This window comes from Lissotriton vulgaris, chromosome 11 (genome assembly GCF_964263255.1).
Source record: "Lissotriton vulgaris chromosome 11, aLisVul1.2, whole genome shotgun sequence".
In the NCBI taxonomy this organism is placed as follows: Eukaryota; Metazoa; Chordata; class Amphibia; order Caudata; family Salamandridae; genus Lissotriton; species Lissotriton vulgaris.
The window spans coordinates 273,556,351-273,571,065 of NC_141699.1; the positions used below are offsets into that span (position 1 = coordinate 273,556,351).

Below are 14,715 nucleotides of genomic sequence, written 5' to 3' on the forward strand. Positions count from 1 at the left end.
CCGGGACACATTGTAGAACGGCTCGCAGACCACTTCGAACGAGTGTACACCCCTGAACACACAGTAACGCCCGAGATGGCCAGAGACGTGTTGGCCCCAATTGGGGTCAATACATTAACCCCGGAAATATCAGACGAGTTAGAAGCAGACATAACTGCTGACGAAATTCAACTGGCGATCCGTGCTTTAAACCCGGGCAAGGCAATGGGGCCAAACGGTATACCTGTGGAATGGTATCAGGCGATGCCGGAGACCCTCAGTATACATCTGCTCGAGATGTTCAAGGACTGTTTGGGAAAAGGTACGCTCCCACCGGATCAAAGAGCGGCGACCATAGTGGCCATCTCTAAGCCAGGCAAACCACCTGAAGACTGCTCCTCGTATCGCCCCATATCGCTGCTTAATGCAGAAGCCAAAATCTTGGCCAAACTTCTAGCAATGAGAATTTTGCCCCACCTATCATCTCTTATACACCCGGACCAGTCCGGATTTATGTCCCACCGCAACACAGCTCTAAATTTGCGCAGATTGCATGGAGTGCTGGCACGGGCAGATTCAGTGGAAACACAAGCAGTGATCATGGCACTCGATGCTAGGATGGCCTTTGACCTTGTGGAATGGGCCTACTTATTTGAGACATTATCACGCTTGGGATTCGGACCCCGCTTTATTGCATGGGTGAGATTGCTGTACACTGACCCAAGGGCACGGGTAGTGGCCAATGGCCATATCTCACGAGAGTTTTCCGTGGGCAGGGGCACAAGACCGTGCTGCCCCCTATCACCATTGTTGTTTGCGATTTCACTGGAACCCCTTGCAACTCTAATTAGAACTTCACCCCACCTTCAGGGTATATGCTGGAAGGAAGGCTGGGAGGATCGACTGTCCCTATATGCGGACGACATGCTAGTATATCTCACCAATCCGGATACAGGAATCCCTGCTCTACTACACCTCTGTGATACTCATGGAAAGATATCCGGATACACACTGAACTGGGGCAAATCGGAATTGTACGTCCTGAGGGGTCAGGCCCCGGTCCTCGACACGGACTGCCCTTTACAGCTAGCCGGTACATCATTTAAATACCTGGGCATTCATATCACCAGAGACCCAGCAGAATTTATGGACAAAAATTTGAAACCCCACCTAGACAGACTCAAACGTGACGTACACTTTTGGTCAGGACTCCAGCTGACACTTTTGGGGCGAGCCGCACTCTACAAGATGATGGCCCTGCCCCGCTTCCTCTACGTCCTTGAAAATACACCCTACTCAGTGACCCCCGGGTTCTTCCAAAAGGTGGCAGCATTAGTATCTAACCTCCTATGGGGGAACCTCCCCGCTCGTATTGCACAATCCAAACTACATAGGGGGTGGTATGATGGTGGTATTGCTTTACCCAATCTAAAATTGTACTACTGGGCGGCACACCTCAAACCCATCAACCAGTGGATCCACACTTCACAAACCGAGCCAGCATTCCAGGCAGATAGAGCACAACTTGGCACTGACAGTCTACTAGCCCCATTGTATGACTAACGTAAAACTCGCACATTAATGGGACCCACCAGACTTACGGTAGCAATCTGGCACACAGCGACGGCGGCCCTGGGTTGGAAAGGTAGAATTACCAAGCTAACCCCGCTGTGGGACTCTCGAATCCTCGGCAACATGAGAAACAGCAAGGGTTTCTCACACTGGGACACAATAGGAATTTCCACAGTGGGCGATCTTTGGGAGAGGGGTGGGGTGATACCCTTCCAGAGACTGAAAGAACTATACGAACTCAGTGACAGGGAGCTCTACAGATACGTCCAGATCCACCACGCACTATTAATGGCCTTGCCCGCAGACATTGACCTGCCCGAGTCCTCCCCGCTGGAAGACCGCCTCCTTACGGATTTCATGGTTGAACGCGCTACATCCCTTACGTACCGCAAACTTCTTAATAACCTACCAGACCCAACACTGCCCTTGAAGGAGAAATGGGAGGGGGACACCAGTGAGATGGACGAGCAGGAGTGGAATGAGGCACTAGCTTCACCTAAGGAAGTGGGCATCTCAGCGCGGCTGCGATTAGTTCAATTAAAAATTTTACACAGAGTGTACTACACAAGGACAATGCTACATCGTATTCACCGGACACAACACCCTTACTGCCTGCGTGGGTGCGGGGAGGAGGGTACATTTTTTCACAACATATGGGACTGCCCCCGGATTCAGGAATATTGGAGACAAATACTGCGAACGATTTCACAAACACTAGAAACATCATTGTTGCCAGAACCAACAAGCATTGGAAATGCAATAGGTCTCGCACCATTAGAGTTAGTGCTTTTAGAATTGTTTATGGGGTTTTTTTGTAAATGTTTAGCATTTTTGTTTCCTGTAGCCAATGCTAAAGAATTACAAATAAAAAAAGCCATAAACATTTCTTAAAGCTCTAACTGAAATGGTCTGAGACCTATTGCACTGTGTGAGGGTGAGGGGTTGAGGGTGAGTGAGGGTGAGGGTGGGTGAGGGTGAGTGAGGGTGAGGGGTTGAGGGTGAGTGAGGGTGAGTGAGGGTGAGGGGTTGAGGGTGAGTGAGGGTGAGGGGTTGAGGGTGAGTGAGAGTGAGGGTGAGTGAGGGTGAGGGTGAGTGAGGGTGAGGGGTTGAGGTTGAGGGTGAGGTGTTGAGGGTGAGTGAGGGTGAGGGAGGTGTTGAGGGTGAGTGAGGGTGAGGGTGAGTTAGGGTGAGGAGTTGAGGGTGAGGTGTTGAGGGTGAGTGAGGGTGAAGGGTTGAGGGTGAGTGAGGGTGAGGTGTTGAGGGTGGGTGAGGGTGGGTGAGCGTTAGTGAGTGAGGGTGAGTGAGTTGTTGAGGGTGAGGGGTTGAGGGTGAGTGAGGTTGAGGGTGAGTGAGGGTGAGGTGTTGAGGGTGAGTGAGGGTGAGTGAGGGTGAGCATTAGAAAAGTTGGAACTATTGGTTTTGTAAATGACAAATCTTTTATTTATTTGTTGGTTTTTAAAATAGCTAAATTGATAGCTTTGTTATTTACAACGTCAATAGTTTTAACTTTTGCGAATGTGACACGTATAGCATTTGGAATGCAACATGTTTTGTATTTACGTTACTTAGATTGCAGTTCTGGTCGTTAGGCCACATCTCTAGAGAGCAGGAGAGTGCAGCAGAGGAGAGACGCACAGCAATGCAATAGGTCTGGCATTAGGAAATTTTGAGTTATTGGTATTGTAAGGGACATTTTTTTGATTTATGGGTTTTGTTTTGAAAGTAGCGAAATTAATAGATTTGTTATTCACAATGCCAATAGTTTCATGTTTTGCAAATTTGACACCTATTGTAACACAATATGTGTTGTAGCACTGAGTGGTGTGAGGGTGAGGGGTGTGATCTAACTATGGCATATTAGAGGGGGTGAAACGAGAACAAAGGCAGAGAGGAAAGGAGAAATACAGAGGGAGTGAAAGAGTGTATAAGGAAACGAGACCGGCGCAGACATCAGAGAATAATAAAAGACACAGAGGAAGAGAAAGGAAGGAAACAAGGTGAACAAGCAGTGTAACAAGAGGCTTCCTTTCAATTTGGGTGGGGGGAGCGTAGGGGGGGGGGGCAAGGGAGCGAGCGAGTGTGAGGGAACGAGGGGCGAGCGCTGTGAGCGCTGGCTGCACAAGACAAAACGAGAATGAGCGGTGGGGTGGGGGGTGCAAGGGAAAGTAAATGCTCACACATAGAAACGAAAAGAAAATGCGCGGCGCTCATGAAAGAGCTCTGCGCCAAGCTAAATTATGTTAAAGTGTCTTCAAAGTTAACAAGACACACAGCTGCATCCATTTAGATAGGAGCAGCGATGGTGCAGGGAGAGATTAGGTGCAGGGCATGAAATGATCACAAAAGCCTACGGAGTCTTCCGGGATCCCAGGGGTTAATTACCATTGCAGCAGTGGCTTCAAAGCGGCTGATCACCGTGGCTGTTGCAGCTGAAGAGATGATCCCCGGGAGAAGCTGATGATGAAGGGGCAGTCTCCTTAACCTGGCAGCGGGGAAGGGGGGTGCGTTAACCAGGCAGCCTGTTTTAAGTGGTGGAAGTGAGGGCACCCTACGGACAAATGCATTGTCCAAACTGCAAGGGAAGCTGAAGAGACTGGACCGGGTCGCAGATGAACTCCTTAACCTGGCAGCAGGGGTGGGAGAGGAGTACCATAGGTAGCCTGTGTGTGGTGGTGGGATGGAGAGCACCCTTCGGGGAGATGGGGCTTTTAAGTTGAAAGCACGGCGCTCGTAAAATGGGCGCCGCGCTGAATAGTGTGAAGGTCACCGCAGTGAACGAAATATTACTTATGCAAAGCGTCAGCGCTATCATCGGTTGATAATGTGGGGGGGGGGGGGGGGGGAGGGTGTCTACATGGAATATTTTACTACGCGACATGGCAGGCAGGGGAGGGGGCGGAGCGGGGGTGTGGGAGGAGTGTGCAATTATTTAAATGTCCGATATAATTGCAGTATGTTTTAAGCGACCCATTGCACACGTAATACAAAGTCACAGAGACAACCGTACATATAAATTCACGCAGACACACGCAGAAATGGTGTGCGGATATTTGTGTCTAGTCTACTACTGCAGACTAGTGTCGGTTTCATGAGTGCAGCCCCATACTTCATGTGCATGCACACATATGTGCTGTGCGCCTGGCCACATGCCACCGAAGTTATTAGCTTAACCCACGACAACGGCGTGCACTTGTGCAGTGGTAAAAATATGAAGGAGAAACCCTTTCAGAGAAAAGGGATAGGGTTATTAGGCACTCTAAGAAAAACAACAATTCCCTTTTCTTAAATGTTCTAGGGGTATGGGCCCCTCTCAAAACTTTTTACCACCCATGTCAAGGATAAACCGTATGTTGTAACCAGAGTTGCATCAAGATTGACAAATTTACAAATCCAACAGTTATGTGTAAACAAAAATTTTTTTTTATAAAAGAAGAGTTTTTCCTTATCTATGTCCCCTCAGACCAAAACAATGTAACAAAGTATATTCATAGTTTTCTACGCACCACTGAATTAATAGCAATATGCATGTACACAGGAGAGTTTGGTTAAAAGCAATTTCTTTATTTGATCAAGATACTGACCATGTAAATTAAAAACAAAATCTATCACATTTATTCAATCATCATAATTTCAAATTAAAAGATAAAAAAACCATGAAAAAGTGTCGACGCGGCGTTTCGGTGATGTGGTTTTTCACCTTCTTCAGGACAAAGATTTTCAAATTTAAAATCACTACTTTGTAGTTCAGTGAATCGCTTTTATCAATTGGCGATATCCGTAGTTCTTTAAAAAAATTCTGATTCTGTATAGCTATATCTTTCAGGCGGGGTAACGTCTAGATTTATTGTACCCCTTCCGATTCTTTACATCAGCAGGTCATACTTTCTGGATCATTCATTTGCGATCCTGGGATAGACGATCGTTATAGTTTTCTGCCCAGCCGTGTTGTTGTGAAATACTCGTATATTTATTTGTATGTCTTGTCTCTATGCTCGCGCAGTTTATTTGAAGGGCGGCTTTATCTTTAGACTCAGAACGCTCTTGAGTTTTACGGCGATTTTGCTTGCGTCTCGGGTGGGCACCTTCAACGATCGTCCTGCACAGAAGGAGTATTTCACAACAACACGGCTGGGCAGAAAACTATAACGATCGTCTATCCCAGGATCGCAAATGAATGATCCAGAAAGTATGACCTGCTGATGTAAAGAATCGGAAGGGGTACAATAAATCTAGACGTTACCCCGCCTGAAAGATATAGCTATACAGAATCAGAATTTTTTTAAAGAACTACGGATATCGCCAATTGATAAAAGCGATTCACTGAACTACAAAGTAGTGATTTTAAATTTGAAAATCTTTGTCCTGAAGAAGGTGAAAAACCACATCACCGAAACGCCGCGTCGACACTTTTTCATGGTTTTTTTATCTTTTAATTTGAAATTATGATGATTGAATAAATGTGATAGATTTTGTTTTTAATTTACATGGTCAGTATCTTGATCAAATAAAGAAATTGCTTTTAACCAAACTCTCCTGTGTACATGCATATTGCTATTAATTCAGTGGTGCGTAGAAAACTATGAATATACTTTGTTACATTGTTTTGGTCTGAGGGGACATAGATAAGGAAAAACTCTTCTTTTATAAAAAAAAATTTTTGTTTACACATAACTGTTGGATTTGTAAATTTGTCAATCTTGATGCAACTCTGGTTACAACATACGGTTTATCCTTGACATGGGTGGTAAAAAGTTTTGAGAGGGGCCCATACCCCTAGAACATTTAAGAAAAGGGAATTGTTGTTTTTCTTAGAGTGCACTTGTGCAGTCCCAGAAAGATATTTCCAGTTACGTTTGGATGTATCACTCGGAAACAAGATTTGCAGTGTTTACGATTTGGAATTGAGTTGTGGAGTGGAGAGCGGGCGGGCAGAGAGAGTGAGGGGGCGGAGCGGGGGTGTGGGAGGAGTGCGGCTGGCTGCCTGATAGAGTGGAGAGCGGGCGGGCAGAGAGAGTGAGGGGGCGGAGCGGGGGTGTGGGAGGAGTGCGGGAACAGACGGGAGGGGAGGAGAGTAGGAGGAGGAGTAGGGGAGGCACGGCCTAGCGGCCGTGCAATCAAGAAGTTGAGGGGGCGGGAGAGTAGGCAAGGCAGGCGGCTGGGGCCATGTGCACGCGCTTTTAAGCTCAATGCGCATGCGCATTGAGCTTAAAAGTCACGGGCACTGCAAGGAATCGCCACGATTCCTTGCAAGTTGGATAAAGAGTCGATGAGCCCCCATAGTCTCGCTTGCTCGATGCGCATGCGCATCGACAGGCGAGACCTAAAAAGGTGCCTTTTAAACGTGTGGGAGCCTGCAGATATTTCTAGACATGGTCAACTCTGGGTCACAGTGGGGTTGCTTATAGCGAAACAGGATATCGCACAAAAATGGGGAGTGGCGGAGGTACCAACCAAGTCGGTATGGTGTCGAAATATGGATAAAGTAATGATAACGGAAAGGGCGGTATACTTCAATCGTGCCTGCCCGGGGAAGTGGAATAAAATTTGGACCAAATGGAATGTATATAGGGGGAGATTTGTGATCCTTTGCCAGAAGACGATCAAGATGATTCAGATGAGGAAGAGGCAGAGGGCTAGTATACCGCACTTCTTAGGGAAGGAGAGCGCCGGAGGCGGGGTGGAGACATTCAGCCATATTGGTATGCAGGGAGCCCGCGGGTGGACTTTGGGGGTCACTAGTTGAGAGAGATGTCCACAATGGCAAGTATATAGTAACTGGGATCAGGTTGCAGGAAGGGGAGGGACTCTGGTGATGAACGTCTTGGTAAGATGGCTACGTAAGCACGATATTGTTATTTACATGACCGCTTTGATATTCCTAACAGTTATTTCGTTTTCCTGTTGTTCAGGGGGGGAAGGGGGAGAAAAAACAAAAAATACACCAAAAACCAATAATCTTTGAAATGACTTATGCTTGTGCTGCACCTTTTCCTTTCGGCAGCTGTACTACCGTTTATACTACTGGAAAGTGGACTATTGAATGTACACCGTTGCCATCTGATCTAAAGACTACTATAGCGGCCAGCCCGTTAGGTTGTAGGCGTTCCGCTGTGTAATTTGATGGTGCAATAAAGGTTTTTGCAAAAAAATAAAAAAAAATAAAAAATCCAGTATTTGTAAAGCGCAAACTAATCACCCCTAAGGGTCTCAAGGCACTGGGGCCCGTCAGGGAGATTAAGTGAGCTACTGCCCAGAGTCAAATGATGGTGAACTGAGCTGCTGCCGGGGATCGAGCTGTGAGCCCTGCGCTTCAGAGTCTGCCGATCTGGCTTCTGTGCCACACCACTCCCCTTGTATGGAATGAATCTCCAACAATTTTCTGTGTTTGTATTGTGGTTTTTAAACCCTAAATAAAACATTAATGCCATCCTTGAGGTGCTCTTATCTGGATGGGTCAGATAGAAATTAAATGGGCACTGCTTGTGCCATCTCGCTCTTGCCCATGGTTCTCGAGTTTGCAACTCTCAACAGCACAAAAATGATAGCATAATACTAGTAACATATCATTACTAGTTTTGTCAGACTCCTGTTAACAATGGAAACCTTTGAATGGAAAGGGAATCCTGACTGCTCAAGAGCCCCGACACCATACCAAAGGCACAATGGGTGCACCATCAAACCCCAATAGCATACAGTAGTGCATGAGGCTAATTTTCTAGTTCAACTCCAACCTAAAGTAATTTTCACCTGCTCAACCCAGCTTCCCTTGTAGAGCCCAATTTAACTACAGTTCAGTGCCATCATTTTCAAATCACATTAGTTTCTGAAAATAAAAGATTCAGAGGAGGTTAAGGCAGGCAACCTCCGAATATAGCCTCATGGCCCACTTCTGAGGGCTATACCAATATTAAAGGCCCTGTACCAGAACTATTGAGGCAATCACAGGTCAGAGCCTTTAACAACCGATATAGCCCTCATGAGAAAGGGCATGAAGCTATTAAAATATTCCACCCACTGAAGGTAGTGTGTTCTAAATTAAAAGGGTAGGAAAAGAAAAAAAAACATTGAAATGTTGGAACAGAAATCCATACCAGCCATTACTGGCCCTGCGCCACTCTATTGTCTTCAGTGGAGCTCTCAACATTCAAAACTTGTAATTTAACCCAATGCAGGGGGCTTTGCTACTTGCTAACCTCTTTAACCGTTGCCGCACCACCCCCATTCCCGGGAGGAACAAACAGAGGTCAATGGGAGACCCCTAGCGAAGGATCTAATTGACCTTGGTTTGATCTGTTTGTTGCGGGCCCTAGGCCCAGCCACACAAGTGGTGCAGCGTTTATATTGGCACAAGTGGGGTAATGCTAGTTGGTAGGAATTTTGCAGATTCTGGAAGTTTCCATCACAAATATGTAAGGAAAATGTGTGATTTCAGGCAGTCTGAAGTTTGCACGGCATTGTGGGTAATAAAGCCTCTGGGTTCCACGCAAGGCACACCACCCTGGAATACCCCTCGTTATCTAATTTTCAAATTTCTCTGAGGTTGGTAGGTTTCCATGGGTGGAGGTTTAGCACGGCACCAAATCCTGCAGCTATCCCTATCGCTGATTTCTCCACATAGCCCCTTTGGGGCCTTTTATGTCATTATCTCTTGGCCTGCCCACACAAGTATTGTACTGTGCTTATCGGATATTGTGGAAACCCAGGGTGGTAGGAAATTTGTGGCTCCCCATATATTGCAGAATTTTTCTTCACAGGAATTGGAGGAAAATATTTTTAGCCAAAGTTTTAGGTTTGCTGGGCATTGTGGGTAAGATGATGTTGTGGGATTCACGTAAAGCACATTACCCTGGACTCCCACAGGAGTTTTCAGACCTGTCTGGGTCTAGTAGGTTTTCCCAGGGGGCAACCGACTAGAGCCCAAAACCTTCAGCAGTTCACCATTGTAAAAGGAACAATATATATATATATATATATATATATATATATATATATATATATATATATATATATATATATATATTTAGTTCCTTTTAGATGTAAAAGGAACAATATATATATCGTTCCTTTTAGATATTTAATTGTCGGCTGTTATCGGACACGTTTCGCCTGCCCTGCAGGCTTGCTCACCTGCAGGTTTCATATATTGTTTTCTCTTCCAGAATTCATTTACGTTCCCTTTCAGATAACGCTGAGAGTTTAACCGTAACTGTGCGGTTTGTTTGAGGGAACAGGGGATCAGTGCACCTTAGTGAGTGCACACCCTTGTGTCACCTCTAGTCCTGAAGAAAGCCTCGCAATTCTGGACGCGGAGGCTGAAACTTGTAGATCTCACTTAAAACACTTGCGGATGTCATTGGCCAATTAAACCTAAGAGGACATCCTCCACTTTTATTTTATCTTGCCTGATTAATCCAGCATAAAGTTTTAGGGACTAATTAAGGCAATTTTAAATTCACTTTGTCACTGGTCACTGACCCTGCACAGAAAAACCTGCTCCGCTGTAATCAGGCATCATAGCACACCCGAGAGGCATTCAGCCGTCTGTCATTACACAAAACTAAAACTAAAAAGACACAGGTTGCTTAGGAAGCTCTTCCCAAGCAGGCCAAGGTTAAAAAAAGAATAAAGGAGTCCCCCTGGTGCAGAGCACCATAGGGGTCTTTACATGCCTCCCCAATGTGGACCAATGGCCAATAGGCGCACTGGGGAGCTAGTGCGGGTAACACCCACACCTAAAAGTTTAACAGCCTTAAACCACAGTTATAGGCCTGAGCCACAGACAAGAATCTATACTGAGCAGGAGGGCCTTTAATAACTTGTATAGCCCTAGGCGGAAGGACTAAAACAATATTAAAACATTCACCCACTGAGTTTAGAAAGCTTTAACTTAAAAAGGCAGAAACACACGTTGAAATGTTGGAGCAGAAGGCCTATACCAGGCATGATTAACCTGGAGACACATCATTGACTTGAATGGAGCTCTAAACATTTCAATGTTGGAACTGAACAAAGGGACAAAAACAAAAGAAGAAAGAAGGCAATTAACATACAGAGACAGAAAAAGAAAAAAAAACACACAACAGTGAAGATTCACCCGAAACTTAATAATGAAACAAAAATAGGAAAAACATGAAGTCAATACATAAAACACAGTCTTACCTGCAGAAAGAAGAGGTGTTGTGTGATTTCTTGAACAAGCTCTTCCTCTACATTTTCAGGATAGAATTTGGCCAGAAAATGGAAGGTGACAGGCTCCTCCTTAGGGACATCATGATCCAAGACCTGTAATAAAGGGAATTAATGTTTCTAGTCCTCAGAGTACACATTTCAACACCTGTGCTATACTCTTTCCAAAGCCTTTCATCATGAGCCTTCACAGTTTCTACTGGTCATCCACGTCTCCCTCACCAATACCTCCACAGCATACCATTCTTTCAGTTTGTACTCCCATTACAGCAGTCTCCACTGCCAGATACACCAAAACCTCGCACCTTTTGCTACCTCTCGCCAGCTTACGTTTGCTGTATCTCTCCAGATCACCTTGCACAGCCTCATCCCCCTCACTGGGTCCACAGCTCATAATGCTTCATTTTCAATTTAATTATGCATAACAGTCTGCGGTGTTATTCCCTTATTACCATATCACAGGTTTTCTCAGGTTGTGCTTCTCTCCCCGTAGTTCCATCTCTATCACAGCATCTACCACAGTACCTTTACTATTCCTAGTCAGCTTTTCACTGCCTCTACCTTAGCTTCTTCTCTCCTTTTTTGCCACTGCACTCTACTTATGCCTTCAGGAGGCACCTCTTACTAACATTACACCCAAGCCATATTTCAAACCCTCCCTTAAAAGCACCACTGTATCATTTCTTCCTTTTCACTGCTATGTGAGCCACATAAGAGCAGAAAGACCCCACTCACTCAACTTCAGAGTAGAAGCGTGCCTCAAGCATCCTTGACCACCTGCACCATTCATGTACTCCCAAAATCCATATTAAATAGCGTTTCTTTCCAAACCTTCTTGTCCATTTTCAGCCACGCTATGGTGTCCTTGATGGTGTACTGAAGTCCAAAGAACCATGTCTCTCGAAGTCCCAAGGTTCGGCAAACTAGATCAAACAGATCCTTGCCTTTCCACTTCATCTACACCAAGAGAAAAAGTCAAGGTATAATACAAAACATGACTTTATGTGACAAACATGAAATCAATATGGATTGTTTAAACAAGCATTTGCAATGCAATAGGTCTTGCATTAGGAAAGTTTGAGCTATTGGTATTGTTAATGACAAATTTTGTATTCATGCGTTGGTTTTGAAAATAGCTAAATTAATAGCTTTGTCATTTACAATTCCAATATGTTTTAACTTTCGCAAATGAGACACCTATAGCATTTGTAATGCAATATGTGCTGTATTTACGTGACTTAGATGTATTGATATTACAAATAACAATGGCTTTTCATTTTTCTTAATAATTAATACTTAAATAAAAGTTCTTGTAATTTATAACGGCATTAGCTTAAACTTTTGTAAATAACTTTTGTGAAGATTATGTTCAGTGTATTTTACTGTGACGAAAATCCAAGAACAGAAGTTAAATATTAACATATTTTTGTGACATATTTGAACCAGTTGTTGTTGAATGGTTGCACAGATTGATGCTGTGGTGGCAATGAGTGATGCTGTGGCGTTCAGTAATGTTGTGGTAGCGCATAGTGATGCTTTGGTGGTGCCGAGTGATGCTGCCGAGTGATGCTGTGGTGATGTGATAGATAGAGGGAGGACGATAGATAGATAGAGGGAGGGCGATAGATAGATAGAGGGAGGGCGATAGATAGATAGATAGAGGGAGGGCGATAGATAGATAGAGGGCGATAGATAGACAGATAGATAGATAGATAGATAGATAGATAGATAGAGTGAGGGCGGTAAAGTGGTAGAGTGAGGGCGGTAGAGTGAGGGCGGTAAAGTGGTAGAGTGAGGGCGGTAGAGTGAGGGCGGTAGAGTGGTAGAGTGAAGGCGGAAGAGCGGAGAGTGAGCGCGGTAGAGTGAGCGCGGTAGAGTGAGGGTGGTAGAGTGGTAGAGTGTGAGCGGTAGAGTGAGAGCGGTAGAGTGAGAGCGGTAGAGTGAGAGCGGTAGAGTGAGGGCGGTAGAGTGAGGGCGGTAGAGTGAGGGCGGTAGAGTGAGGGCGGTAGAGTGAGGGCGGTAGAGTGAGGGCGGTAGAGTGAGGGCGGTAGAGTGAGGGCGGTAGAGTGAGGGCGGTAGAGTGAGGGCGGTAGAGTGAGGGCGGTAGAGTGAGGGCGGTAGAGTGAGGTAGAGTGAGGGAGGTCGAGTGGTAGAATGAGGGCAGTAGGGCGGTAGAGTGAGGGCAGTAGGGTGGTAGAGTGAGTGCGGTAGAGTGAGGGAGGTAGAGTGAGGGCGGTAGAGTGAGGGCGGTAGAGTGGTAGAGTGAGGGTGGTAAAGCGGTACAGTGAGGGCGGTAGAGCGGTAGAGTGAGCCTTTTAGAGTGAGGGCGGTAGAGTTGTAGAGTGAGGGCGGTATAGTGAGGGAGGTAGAGTGAGGGCGGTAGAGTGATAGAGCAAGGGCGGTAGAGTGAGGGCAGTACAGTGGTAGAGTGAGGGCGGCAGAGTGGTAGAGTGAGGGCGGCAGAGTGGTAGAGTGAGGGCGGTAGAATGGTAGAGTGAGGGCGGTAGAGTGAGGGCGGTAGAGTGAGGGCGGTAGAGCGGTAGAGTGAGGGCGGTAGAGAGGTAGAGTGAGGGCGGTAGAGAGGTAGTGAGGGCGGTAGAATGAGGGCGGTAGAGTGGTAGAGTGACGGCGGTAGAGTGGTAGAGTGAGGGCGGTAGAATGAGGGTGTGAGGGTGGTAGCGGGGCAGAGTGAGGGAGGTATAGTGGTAGAGTGAGGGCGGTAGAGCAGAGAGTGAGCGCGGTAGAGTGGTAAAGTGAGGGTGGTAGAATGAGGGTGTGAGGGCGGTAGAGTGGTAGAGTGAGGGCAGTAGAGTGGTAGAGTGAGAGCAGTAGAGTGGTAGAGTGAGGGCAGTAGAGTGGTAGAGTGAGCGCGGTAGAGTGAGGGAGGTGGAGTGGTAGAGTGAGAGCGGTAGAGTGGTAAAGTGAGGGAGGTAGAGTGGTAAAGTGAGGGAGGTAGAGTGGTAGAGTGAGGGCGGTAGAGTGGTAGACTGAGGGTGATAGAGGGCGGTAAAGTGTGTGGCCTGAAGGTGGCAAGCAGCTCTCTGCTGCTGGCAAATTCTCCTACTGAACTATCATTCTAGTTGGGAGTATTAGCATTTTTAATGCAGTTCTAAGCCATGCATGCTTCTCCTGTTGCGAGGTTTGGTCTGCCCAGGCCATATGCTGTAGAAATATGGAGATGAAAATACAGCTTTTAGTTTCCAAATGTATCGCCTCGTCAGGGAGGTAGTAGGCGCTATATAAATAAAAAATAAAAAATGAAAGACTCTGGGACGGACCGGCTGATCGGTTACAGGTTATACTTAGTGAAAAGTTAATGTTTCCTCTAGCCATCAAGTAATGAGCATGTAGCTTCAGGAGGGGGGATTAAAGAGAAGCTATTTACAATCAATTAATCAAGACTTGCATAGCGGCTAATCACCCAGTAGGGTATCCAGGCGCTGAAGATGTGTCTAGAATTAAAGGAGCACACCCTTTAATTCAGGAACACGCTTGGCCCGCTGATAGCCGAAAAGCTGTAAATGGCACTGGTGGCAGTATGTTGTGGGGAGGGGTCGTACACGGAACAACTGGACAGCCTGTGCTTTCAACATATGGGAGTGGGGAAACTGATAAAGTGTGGAAGGTGCGCTTTAAGGCTGTACTTAAAAAGAGCAGGTAAAAAAAGCGACGAGAGAAAAAAGAAAAACAGGGGGAAATATTTACTCGTGTTTAAATACGAAGAGCAGAGGTTAGTTCCCAGGTTTTGACGGGAAGCAGACAAGTGAAATCTCAGTGACGTGGCAGCTGCTTTAAAGGAGGCTTAGGGGTGAGACGCAGGCCCGTCAGCAGGAACAATTAGCTGTACTTATGTGAGATCAAAGACAAAGAGACACAGTGCAAGGAAACAGAGTGCTACTTAACGACTGAGAGGACGTCCTACTTGCTGACTTTACCCCACGCTGCTGTTTTCACTGAGGGCTGGAGACACTGGGAGAA

The 14,715-nt window shown here is 46.1% G+C and overlaps 1 protein-coding gene across 3 annotated transcripts in view; it reads right to left on the reverse strand.

Annotated features, from left to right (window-relative positions):
• Positions 1-14,715, reverse strand: part of NF2 (NF2, moesin-ezrin-radixin like (MERLIN) tumor suppressor) — a 484,134-nt gene that overhangs the window by 444,540 nt on the left and 24,879 nt on the right. For all 3 annotated transcript variants that reach the window (XM_086943228.1, XM_086943229.1, XM_086943227.1), the window contains exons 2-3: positions 11,569-11,694; positions 10,711-10,833 (exon numbers count right to left, since the gene is read on the reverse strand). In XM_086943228.1, the coding sequence (XP_086799354.1) occupies positions 10,711-10,833; positions 11,569-11,694 (249 nt within the window). The remainder of the gene's footprint in view (positions 1-10,710; positions 10,834-11,568; positions 11,695-14,715) is intronic.